Here is a 12,974-nt window from a genome sequence, read left to right as displayed (position 1 = left end):
AAGGGCAGCATTACTTTCATGCTGCTTCATGGAAGAAGAAACCTGAAATAATCCAGATGTAGAGAGGTGATTAAAAAAACAAGTCACAAGAAGGTTGTCTGTGGTTATGCCAAGCAGTCTTAAGAAAATCATCTCATATAAGTGCAGCCAATCCTAGTTAGTGGAGTGGACTTCCAGTTTTTAAAACACATTTTCATATTTCTGATTAAGCTTCCTGCATGCCAACTCTGATCTCAATTTCCAGACTCTCTTAAGATAATTTGCCTTAACAAAATGTGAGTCATACCACAGGAAAGATTCCCATCACCTACATTCCGTGCCACCCACTTTGCATTTGACTGAAATGTACCTGATCCGGAGGTCATCGTCCTCTCCTCCCCAGCCCCAGTAGTTGTTTGAAAATCCATTCACCTTCAGAAATTGCTCCCTTGTCAGAGCAGTTACACCGCCAAAGTATCCTTGGTAACGCAACCTATGAACACATATGCAGGGGCAGGAAAGTTATTTTTAAAAAATGGCATTTACATATTTATCAGAAACAGAAAGTTTGCAGAATTCCAAGTTTTAAAACAAACACAATTAAAGCAGTAATACCTAGCAATACATTTTCCTAAGTTTTCCCAAGAAAGGTATGCCAAAGATTTTGGGCTTTTATTATATCAACTAGCACTGCACGTTGATTTTGACAATGATGACAAGCTTCTTCATTACCCTTTGAGGTTATAATGAACCCATTTATTCTGAACTGGTGGATTAAACTCATATACTAAGCGCCTGTATCTAACTTAGCTCCCTTTGTGGGGAATCTAGGGAAAGGGGCTCTTTGAAGCCCCCTGATTAATTCAATATGCCATGAGATTCACATTCACTAAATCACAGATTCAAGGAGGTGGTTTGTCTATCTGATTCAATTTATTCACTTCTGACTCCTTCTACCCCGAAAAAATAAGTTAATATTATACTCCTTGACTTAGAATAAAGGATGGTCCAATGGAAAATCATGTAAATCAAGGTATAAGCATTATGCATCTTTACCTACTTCAGTAGCAAGTAGAGAAAGATGAAAAATAAAGGAGTTGGTGCCGGTTGGGCTTTCTTTTAAAGTCAGCAGATACTAACAAATTAGCTTAATCCATTTAGGTAATATACAGGCCCTGTCAGGCTGGTTCTGATTATAGTGAGTGCTCCTTTCCCAAAACAAAACATTCATTTAAAGCAGGGGTCCCCAACCCCGGACTGCAACCTGTTCAAAACCAGGCCACACGAGTGATGGGCAAAGATGCATACTTGTGCACGTGAAGCTCCACTAGCATGAATGGTGGGCCCTTGCACTCACATACAAAGCTCCATTCACGCAAGCAGAGCTTTGCGCATGAGCACAAGCCCCCTTTGCTTAAGCACCCTTAGCTCGCGCAAATGGAGCTTCATACACAAGCCCAAGTGCCCACTGCTCACCTGACTGGAACTTCGCAGGTGAGCCAAAATGTGCAAAGCTTCATTTGCAAGAATGGAGGGCACACCCTCCTCTCACACCAATGGAGTTGTGCACATGTGCATGAGCCTACCACGTTAAGTTAATCAACCCTCGAACAAAAAATTTGCTGCACATTATAGAGGACTGGCCAAGATGATCCTTGAAACCCCTATCCTATCCATAACTTTCTGATAGGAGGTGGAAATGCTGCAAGGTTGACAACTACTCGTCTTCTAGTACATGAGTGATTATGAAGGGTGGTGATTATGATAAACCCATCAAAGTTCAAATATGTCCCTCATCAAATTGGTGCTTAACCCAAAATATTCAAAAATTATAGTTACAACCAAGTTGCCTAGAGCGGTGACTAATAACAGGTGGACCAGTAACCAGCATAATTTGTTCCATGGAACAGCAGATGAACCTATTCCACAAGCAACTAGGAGTTTTCTATTCTTCTTCATACCTGAATTCAGAAGTATCCATGTAGAGTCCTACCATACAAAGTGAAACAGGGTAGTGAATGTCAAAGTACAAGACAGGGGATGTGAGATCTGTCCATCATTCTGTTCTGGCCAATATAGTTGCCAACGCTTGCTTTAAAAAAGAACTTTTTTTTGTTTTAAAATCATATTAACTTTGGCCAACCAAAAAAAAAGCATGTTGTTGGGTCAAAATAAGAATTTACTTTCTCTGTCTAATTGTGGACATTTAAGTAAATTGTGGACATTTAAGTATGGGATGAGGTGGCTCAGTGGCTAAGATGCTAGCGCTGCATAACGGGGTGAGCTCTCGTTACTTGTCCCAGCTTCTGCCAACCTAGCAGTTCGAAAGCACGTAAAAAATGCAAGTAGAAAAATAGGGACCACCTTTGGTGGGAAGGTAACAGCGTTCCGTGTGCCTTTGGCATTTAATCATGCAGACCACATGACCACGGAGACATCTTCAGACAGCGCTGGCTCTTTGGCTTTGAAATGGAGATGAGCACCGCCCCCTAGAGTCGGGAACGACTAGCACATAAGTGCAAGGGGAACCTTTACCTAAGTAAGTCTTGCTCAGTTCCACATTTCACCACATCCATGATTCTTCAAAATAACAAAGCTGATTACACTTTAGCAACATTACCTGCCTGTATTGTGTATAATTTTAAAACAAAATGGAGCAAGTAAAAATTTAAGCCCTTTATTACAAACACCAGCATAGAGCAGTAGGTGGCAGCAACGGATTAGAAGACAGGACGCTCAGCTGACTGGGCACTTTCCCCTCCTTTGCTAAAAAAGTTGCCATCTGAATTACATTGGCACTGTAGTTCAACCTCCCTGAATCCCAAGTACAAACAGATGCTGCAAATGCTACCAAATGAAACCAGGAGAAAGAAAGTAGGTCTGTTCAATTTCTGTCACCTTTAAGAAAGTGGTTAAAACTTATTATCTAATTGTAAAATCCAGAATAATTTTTTTTTCCCCTTCAGGAATCTAGGGGTGAGCACATCCAAAATTATATCACTTTTGGAAAATTCATATTTAACTATTTGACACAATCAAAAGGAATAATGTTAAAAATGTTGACGCCTATGCAGAGGTTAGGAAGTCACATTCTGAAGATAACATGACAGGCTCCAGGCTAGCAAAAGAGTGAGAGATGACTGTATGTTCTCCACTTATTTATTCAATCTAAACACTGAAAATATATTAAAGGAATTTGAAAGAAAACACATGTTTTTAAAATTAGAGGAAGACACTTCAACAAAGTGTGTTATGGTGATGATATTACTCAGGGAGCCAGTGGTGGAATCCTACCAGTTTAACAACCAGTTCACTGAGAGAGAGAGCGCCAGACGCGCACTGTGTGCCAGATGTGCACTATGCGCGCAGAGTTTGCAGAAAATTGAACTTCCGCATTGCTGAGAACAAGGAAAACAGCCAGGAGTGGCAACCCACTCTGCCGCCCCAATCAGCTAGGCTTCGGAAGCAGAAATATAGGTGAGTATAGTGAAGGGGCGGCGGGCGGGCCAATTTCAAAGAAGAGAGAATCGGTTCACTCACGGCTGAAAGTTGGAGCTAATGGTTCGCCCGACCCAGTAGAATCCCACCACTGCAGGGAGCTAAAAAAGGAAGGATCTGAAAGCTCTAGTAATAAAAGTCAAGGACCACAATGGAAAAAATAGACTACAATTACAAAGATCAGATAATAATGAGCCTTGTAATTGACAATGAAAAGAGTAACTGATAAATATCATAGTTTCTGCTTTTAACCATCAACAATAAAAGGAACAAGTAGCCAAGAAATATACCAGTATCTAGCACATGACAGGGCACCCATGAAGGTCTTGGAAAACATATTCAGATGTTCTAATGTGTGTATGTTTAACAAAAATGAGAACAGCGCAAGCAATTATTTTCTCTGCAACACTGGGCGAAAGTGAAAATTGAACTTTTAAGAAGTTGGCTAGAAAAAGCATTGATGCTTTTGAACTTTAGTGATAGAGAAGACTCCTGAGAAAACCATTACAGGCAAGAAAACAAACAAAGGGATCCAGAATTCACACTTGAGGTATGAATAATTAGGCTCAAACTGCCCTACTCAAGACACATTATGCGAAGCTCTCAGGAGAAGGCTGGGAAAGATGGAAGAAAAGAGAAGAGGACAGCCAGAAACAACATGGATACACTTAACACTGGTAATGGGGGTGCCTCGGGAGAGCCAAGGGAAGAGTTTAAGGGCCAAGTTAGGGACAGATGATCTTACAAAAATCTATCTATATGGTTAAGAGTCCACACTGATTTGATGATACAAAATTAATCATTGCAATTAGAAAAGGGAGATTCATCCCTAAGATTAAAGGAAGTTTGGAATACTGATTTTGGTAAAAGTATAAAGGAAACAAAATTGCAGACATTATAGAAACGGATTAGAAGTGGATTTACTTCTAATTCAAGGCAAGAACCTCAGGGGCGGTATAAAAATATGAATAAATAAATAAATAAATAAATAATAAAAGATTACACTTCGCTGGAATTTTACCTTGGTTAGATTACTATACATGTGTCATATTTATTTTTCTAAATGCTGTAGAAGATGTTTACAAAAGGAATTTTTCATTTACGGTAGTCATGAGAAAATTATACTCTTCCACTTAAAATCTTCAGCATCTTCATTAGCTTCAAATATCTTCATTACTAAAAATGAATGTACTGCACTTATTTGATTGAAAGTAAAAAAAAATGAAAGAACTTATTGTTTACTTAAGTATAACAGCTAAAATAATAATAGGTGAACAACAGAAAACCTTACACAAGCTAACAAATGAGATTAAGGCTTCTTTGAGTGCCATGTTAGAGAAGGTTACAGATAAAGTAAAAAAAGCTAAAAAGGGGAAGTTAGGATTTGAGAAGAAGGGGAGGATTATAATTTGTGTTAGGGAAAATTTAGCGTATGATTGTTTTTTCTTTTGAACTATACCTTGTATTTGTTCTGGGAAGTCGGGGGTGGGGAGGGAGGAGGGTGGTTTTGGAGGGAGGGGGAGGGATGGAGGGGGAGGGGAAAAAGGGGGATTTTGTAAAAACTTTTTCAATTAAAAAAAAAAAGCTAAAAAGAACCAAAATTTTGCCCAGTTGGGCAGATTCCAGGCATTATCTTAAGACATCTACTTACAGTATCAGTAAGGCTTTTTATGTATAGCAAAGGTGAAAAGTTTCATAATTTATTTTTCTCTACTTGAAATTTTTTGCAAAAAAATATTTCCTCAATGCATTATGGAATTGTTATATTTTTTATTATTAACTAGTCTTCAATTAAAAATATAAGGATTCCGTGAAATTGTCAGACCTTCAAGGTAGTCCAGATCAGAAACCAAAACCAAAAATACTATCCATAATATTATCTCTATAGTAAGATTATGGCAATATAATTTTGGAAGTCTGAAAGCTGTTTCCCCTTCCTCCACATTTATGTCTCACAGACACTTTCTCCACCACCATTCCTGAGTTCAAAAGACTTTGGATATCTCTTATCAAACCATTATCTAGGTTGCAGGTTCTTCCTCTTATCTCTCAAGGTTATTCTTGCAATCCATTAAATCAATATACAGTTTGGGGCATCTAAACATTTGCATGAATTTGGAAAATCCTCATTTTAGGTCATTAATTTCTACATTGATTCAACTTGGACAATGCTAGTAATTCAGAGAACTAGTGACAGGTTCTAAATTTAGCTGCAGCAAAATTTGTTACTTCAAAGCCAAGCAAACCAGGGTCAAAAATATAACTCATAGATATATTGAATTACATAAAAACACATCTGGTAACACATTGTTTCTTACCTGTAACCTGTGCTATTTCTCCCCACTACCAAGTGCTTTGGCTGACTGCCACATAGATAAATGTTGAAGTCGTTCTCTGGCAACAAGTCCACATCATGGAAAATAAAACAATCCCAGTTCTCTTCTTTCAGTGCCTCCAGGTATCCCACATTTAGAAGTTTTGCTCTGTTAAACTTGGCATTGCCAGCCTAAAAACAATAAATAAACATCAGTGTACAAACAATAAATATACATCTGCTTCTTCTATCCACATCAAGCACTCTCACAGTGTCCTTCAAAAGTCAACACCCTGCATGGTGTTGACAACCAAGACCTCTATTTCTCCTGGCTGCCTCAAACAAAACACAGGGCTATTTGATTCTTCCTCTCAAGTCTGCCAGCACATCTCCTTCCGTCTGAGATTTCGATGACGTAGTCAGATTAATCCTGACTCTACTGGTCTGTGTAAGGCCTTGAAGACATTACCAGGCATGAGGGATGGAACATGTAGCAGAGCCCATGGGATGGCTATGTAAATGGGGGTTTGTGGTTTTATATTGGCAACCAATTATGTATTGATTATTGTGTTTATTTTCTTGGTTTTCAACTGCAGTTAGCTGCTGAGAATCATCCTGAAGAGATGGTGACCATATAAATTGAATGAATAACCAACTCAAATTATAAACCTGTTGGATAAGGTTGTAGTGTTTGATAAAATCCTAATTTAAAGGGGTTAGAATGTTTACCCACAGCCAAAATCCAAGGGGCAAGCAGACCCAGGTCAAAAAAGGTTAAGATTCTAAGAAGTCTGTATAGGTATGTGCTAGATATGAGATAGGAAAGATTAAACAGTAAAGCAGCCAAGGTGTTTCTTAAATACAGAAAGCTCTCAGCTTGAGAACTACTCCTCTACCAGCTATTTCTCAATATAACCATATATTTCTCTGTTTCCATTTTTTATGAGTCCCTGCTGGAGTTGGCAGCCCTCCCATAATCTAGGGACCTGGGATTCAAGTTCCCAGTATTAATTAACTGGGTTAAAATCAGAAAAATTTGAGGCCAGCCATTTTATGTCTGGCTCTCTTGACGTGACAAGAAAACTGTCTATTTTCTTTTCCTCTTCCCTCCTTCTTTTTTTCTTTTGTGCCATGTCTCTTGGCTTGAAATCTATTATTTCAGATTATGAAACAATTTGTATACTTGGAAAAAAAACACAATATATAACATCAGTAAATAAACAGATTATTATGCACATTTCCATCCTCTTAATTCACGGAGATGAATATAAAAGCCTTGGATCAAATGCACACACAAACTTTAACAGCTTGTCTAATCCAATAACCACAGATGTGTTCAATTCTCCCAGAATTCCCACCAATAAGGCCAGTAGCCATATGGTAGCACATATGGAGATCTCCCACAATGGGAAGTTGAACTATACTGTAGGACTTCACTGGTGGACCAGTTAATCTGACAATTAAATATTTTGCCACGATTATCAACTGATATCCTGTGTCATATTGAACATTTCAATTTAAGTCTCCAGATCATTTACATGATACTAGGAATTCCAAGATTACCTAACACTATAAATATACTTTACCTAGATGTTATATTCTCATCCCAGAATCATCAAGCCTAAAAAATTGTAGTATCGCATAATTATTTAATATTTGTAAAATAGGCATTTATGACACAATTTCAATTCCAAATTAATGTTTAAGAATAAACTTTAAATTTCTTTCCTGAATGGTCATACTTATCCAGAAATTAGATCCACCATGCTCAAGTGGAAACTACATTGTTTAGAACCATAGCTTCAATTTTCTAATTTAACTTTTAAAAATAGACTGTGTTAGTTTTCCTTTATCTTACAATTTAATTGTAGATGAATGTTTAAAAAACACGTGAACTGATACTATACTGTCACGTTACTCTTAGTTTTCTGTAACTATTATTTTCAAATGGAATTTTACTTTATATTTTTAAGGTAAACTCCATTCTCAATTTAAATGCCTATAGCTCTGGCAAGCACCCAAGCATTGTTATGAATGCAGAAACTCAGAAGAGAATTCAGAGTCCTTCTGTAGAGCCATCAGCAACTAAACAGGAAATGAAGAAAGATGAAAAGTCTCCTCAAACTTTTTTCATAGGTAATTGGTTTTATAAAATCAAAGTATGACATATTAATGTCATATTGTAAGCTCCTTTTGCTTTTTTTTTTAAAAAAAGAAACCTTGTTCCCATTTTCATCTCCCTGGATAGGCCATCATGATCCACAGATGATATTGCAACCTGGGGGGGGGGGACCTGCAAATGTTGATGCAGAGAGTTGTTTTCCCTAGCCACAAAAACAGAGATGGGAACAGGAGAGCAGTTCTCAAAGAAAAGTTTCAGATACAATTCTGAACATAATTGCTGCCTTAGGCCAGTTTTTCCCAACCTGCCAGAGTGTTTTGGCAACAATTCTACCATCCTGTTCATCAATGATGGTTAGTGCTAGCTGGAAAGCTTCAAGTTGCCTTAGAAAAAGCACCTAGCAAGCAAAGGCTATCCTAACCTTACTTGGGACTGTTCCTACTTCTTATTCATATTAACCAGGTGTCTTTCTACTTAACTACAGGGTACCATTGATGATAAAGTTATAACACTTGATGTATCTTTCTATGAGGTAAGATCCTGGCAGATCCAAGACAAAAAAATGTCTTCCCTTGAACCAATGTTCTCTTCTCCAAAATGACTTGGTGGACACCATGCTTCATAGCACCTCTTAAGGCAACCATGTCTTTTGCTTCGAATTTTCCAGCTGAATGGCTTCATAGAGAATAAACCCAGAGCATCAATGCTTTATTGCCAGAGTCTGTTTTGTATCAATTTATAACCCAAGTAGGTGCTAATTCTGGTATCCCAAGAACTATTAAATGCACTGGTGCATTGCTTGATCATTTCCATTTGGCTCTTCTTCCAATAAAAATGACTGAACAAACAAAGCTTAGTGGATGCTTTCTTTCTGTGTTATATTTTTATGCCATCCAATGTGAAAAGTTGTTCTTGTAAGTTTAGGGGGCAAGTCATGATACCCAATTTATTTGTCTCTTGCTGTATGGTAAGAAAGGGTTTGTTCTTAGCAAGCCACATACGGTGGTGAGAAATCAGATGTTCTAGTATTTTTGAAATTGAACTAACAGCTCTTTGTTGATAAGAGTCTTCCAACATCAAAACATTGGCCATAAATACATTAATGAATAAATGTATAGTTTTATTGCTTCTTGGGCTGTAATGCTTTTGCTTTCATAGACTGAGAACTTTTATTCAAGAAGAAAAACGTTTCAGACTTTAAAAAAAAAAGTAAGTACAAGAATTGATAGCTATAGCAAAAGAAGTCAGACATCAAACCATGAGCAGGATACAAACGGGCAATAAAGACAATATACATTTAGGACTTGCAATTTAGAAAACAACAATAATCTACCAATGGTGCATAAACTTAATTTGCCACCTACTCTGTTCAATCTGCTTTAAGCTCTTGCAATCTGCTTTAAACTCTTGCAGCAAAAGACAAAATTTAATACAGACACACACAAAGACATCTCAGGACTGGTAACACCCTGGGTCAGTTTTGTAAATGGAGCTAAAGAAATAATATTTGACTTCCCTGAACCAATATATTACTAGTTAATTGAAAAAAATTACACAGTCAAAAACAATAAGCAAAGGGCACTAAAAATATCTCTGGGCATTAGTAGCATTCAGTTCTTGGTTAAACAAACAGGGTCAGACCTAGTTAGTATTGGATGGAAGAATACCAGAAAATAACCTCAGGTTAGTCTGGAAAGCCAAACAATAAAAAATTAAATTACATTTTAAAAATCCATCACCAAAGAATGCAAATCATTTCCATACTGTTACCAAACAAACTCTCTGAACATGCCCATGAAGTCACAGAAGTCACTTGATTTGAGGGAGGCTTTTGCTTTTCTCACTCTATATGGACTCACCTGGTGGATGACGTAAAGGCCATAATCCAGCTGCTGCCTCTGCAAGAATGGATGGAGATTCTCCAACAGATACAGCAGATGCTTCTCTCGATTGCGGTGTGGAATCAATATCGCCACCCGTTGCTGAGCTGTGCAATCTTTTGGCCTATGGCGCCCTTTGGCTACCGAAGGATTCTCTTTTTGCAGTTCTTCCAGAGTGAGAGATGCTCTGAAAATGAGCTTGCTGGGGCCTCCTATAGGAAAAGGCAAGCCTGATGTTCACAACTCTCATGACAGTAAGACTTCAGAGCCCCTGGAAGTGACTGGGGATGATAGAACCACAGACTGTAAGGGGTGGGGAAGGGCTGGAGATCTTCTAGTCTGAAACTTTGCCCAATATTACTATCTGACAAATGGCTGTCCAACCTCTGCTTAAACTCCTCCTGTGAGTGAAAGGTCATTTATCACACTGTTGGTCAGTTCCTATGGTTATAGAATCTAGTTTTCCAGTTTTTGAAATTCAGCTCCATTATAATAAATGCCACATAAACAATTGGCACAGCTGGTAAGCTACCCATAATTTTGCTGGGGACAGAATGGGGTAGGCAGTGATTGGCTTTACATTTTTGCTAGAATTTGTCTTCTTGGAGCACAGCTTTTTGAGCAAAGCATAGCACCCTGGCTAATGGGTAGTGCTAAAAATATAAAACATGGTTTGCAAACCATAATTGCTGAATTTACTGTAACACGTCATTGTCTAGGTTGATGAAGTGCACTAAATTTCAATGTACTTCATGCAATATATTGCACAGTGCAGTCTTTTAAAAGTAAATGCCCTGCAATGGCTAAGGTACCCAATTTAGATCAGGAAGATGGGGTTGCATCTTCTCATTTGACCATAAAGCACATTAACTTTGAGCCACTTCCATTCAGTGAACTCACAGGGCTGTTTTTGAGAGGATAAATTAGGAAAGATTTATGCACAGGGTTTTAGGGTCTTTGAATAAAGGTGAGCTATAAATGGAAACTAACCACAGGCTCCCTAATCAAGCAGAAGATGGACCAGGTAGGCTTTTGCTCAGATACAGAGTGTGTGTCAATTAAAACTCCAGCTGGCCAACAATGTTCTGGCAACAGTAACGCGTATGATGATCGTCATTTTGCTTGGCTGCTGCAAAAACAGGTTATGTGAGTCAAGCAGCAAAAAATATAGCAGCCAGACTACTGGAAGGATGAACAACATATGTGAAATGTGCAGGGTAACAGGCTAATAAGCTTTCTCTGTGTACTGCCACATACTTTGACAAATGATTCCTGCAGGGGTGCATTTGGTCCTGTTCCTTCTTGCTGTTTAAGTATGAATTTTCCAACGGCTATAGGTTTCATTGATATGCATTTTTATAGTTGAACTGTACTGTTTTTATTGTTGCTGTATTTATGTCAATATTCTTTGTGGCTCATTGCCCTGAATCTTTCAGGATTGAGGAAGGATACAAGCATTTCTAAATAAATAGCTACAATATGATGTCCCACCCCTATGTTCTTGGGGCTTTTGCTTCTTAATTCCTACTATAATATTTAAAATGGGACATCAGTTTAATTCCACACTAGCATTTTATAATTCAAATCCAAAAGAAAAAACTGCAAAAGCAACAGAGTATGTGAAGTTTACAATTTTTTACTAAAGCTATTATCCATACATTGCTAAATTAGAATAGTAGCTGCTTTTTGATGGGTGAATCCCATCAATGGATCTTATTCTTTGATAATACTATGTGGGATGCCTATTTGGGAGCTAATAAATTCTAATAAATAATTTTTTTAAAAAAATATTTAGATCATGGAGGAAATGTTGGAATTTCCTAACATTTTACTGGAAGTAACACAAATATTAAAAAGTCTTAACATTACCTTGGGTCACGTTAATTATGGAATTTAAGATCCAACAATAGCAGCTTTGCTATATGACCCAAGTATTTAAATAATCCTTAAAAACAGACCTGAGTGTTTTACAATCCATGAGCCACACCTGGCCCATTGGCAGACCAGGTCTAACTAGTAGCGTTTGTGGTTTGGAGACCTGGCATCAGCGGCTTGGTGGGGGGAGCAGCAGTGTGGCAGCAGGGATGGCCATGTTGGATGGGAAGGTGGCAGTGGGGTGGGGGGGGGTAGTGGTGGCCCTCCACAACACTCCCAGTTTTTCATGTGACCCCCTTCAGAAAATTAATTGCCCACCTCTGCTTAAGAGGCTTTCTATCAGACACAGTAATATATTACCAGCAGACAGAAGATGACTAACCTGTTCAAAAGAACATTTGGGATTTAGCATTTTCATCATAAAGACTAAACTTGAGGGGTGGGATTAGCTCAACGCCTTAATTTCCCCCACTTTTTTTCCAGAAAGAATAAAATGTGGATTGACTTACGCAGATAGGGAGACAGAGAAGGACAGGGGGGTATTGCTGTGGGTAGTTTCTTGATAAGCATGGCCTTCCTCTTTGAATTCTCCATTTGTTCCTCCTTAATAGTGGTTGGCTTCCTGAAACTTTCAATCATGCCTTTTGCGGCTGGAGTTTCATGTAAAATATCCACGAGGTAAGTGGAGGTAGCCCAGCCTATTAATAAGACGCAGAGGGTAATGAGCATCAATAGCTTGAGTTTGTAGGAGAGGTGAAAGCTGGCAGACCAAAAGCCCATGGCCCTTCATAGATTAGAAGCTTCTCTTTGGATACTTTTCTTGATGGAGTCCTACCACAGTGCAGGAAAGCAGGAAAATCAAATTAAAGAAAGATGTTGTATGATGTTGCATTCTGAAAATTTCTTCTGGCTTTTGAACTCATAAGTTTCTAACTAAATAAGCAGTGGAAAGTAAACTTCAAATGGAACAACCTGTACAGAATGAGACAGAAATAGAAAAATATGTTAACATGCAAATAGCTTTGAGATCAGCCCCACACAAAATTAAGAGCAGAAATGTGTGCAAAATGTAATAATGTCTTCTGCAATGCGGACACACCTCAGCTTTATGGTCTTTAACTCCTATAATCCAGTATGACAATTGCTAAGAATTCAGGGAAGTAAAGTTCACATAATTTTCTTGGTTCATAGGTACAGTATAGCATTCCTGAGTCACTCATAAAAGGTTACAATTTACAAGAAGATGGAGTAAAAAGCATGCAGACTCTAGCTTCATGCATCAATTTATCCTAAAAAAATAGTAATA

At 38.1% G+C, this 12,974-nt stretch overlaps 1 protein-coding gene across 7 annotated transcripts in view; it reads right to left on the bottom strand.

Moving 5' to 3' along the window:
* The window catches only part of B4GALT4 (beta-1,4-galactosyltransferase 4), a 41,422-nt gene that overhangs the window by 8,165 nt on the left and 20,283 nt on the right, over positions 1-12,974 (bottom strand). For all 7 annotated transcript variants that reach the window (XM_058185490.1, XM_058185489.1, XM_058185486.1 and 4 more), the window contains 4 exons: positions 12,178-12,640; positions 9,773-10,005; positions 5,796-5,983; positions 350-472 (listed from right to left, as the gene is read on the bottom strand). In XM_058185490.1, coding sequence (XP_058041473.1) covers positions 350-472; positions 5,796-5,983; positions 9,773-10,005; positions 12,178-12,448 — 815 coding nt within the window. In that variant the 5' untranslated portion in view covers positions 12,449-12,640. The remainder of the gene's footprint in view (positions 1-349; positions 473-5,795; positions 5,984-9,772; positions 10,006-12,177; positions 12,641-12,974) is intronic.

Source organism: Ahaetulla prasina, chromosome 5 (genome assembly GCF_028640845.1).
Source record: "Ahaetulla prasina isolate Xishuangbanna chromosome 5, ASM2864084v1, whole genome shotgun sequence".
In the NCBI taxonomy this organism is placed as follows: Eukaryota; Metazoa; Chordata; class Lepidosauria; order Squamata; family Colubridae; genus Ahaetulla; species Ahaetulla prasina.
Note: the sequence above shows the minus strand (reverse complement) of the source record. Positions and strands in the feature narration are given on the sequence as shown.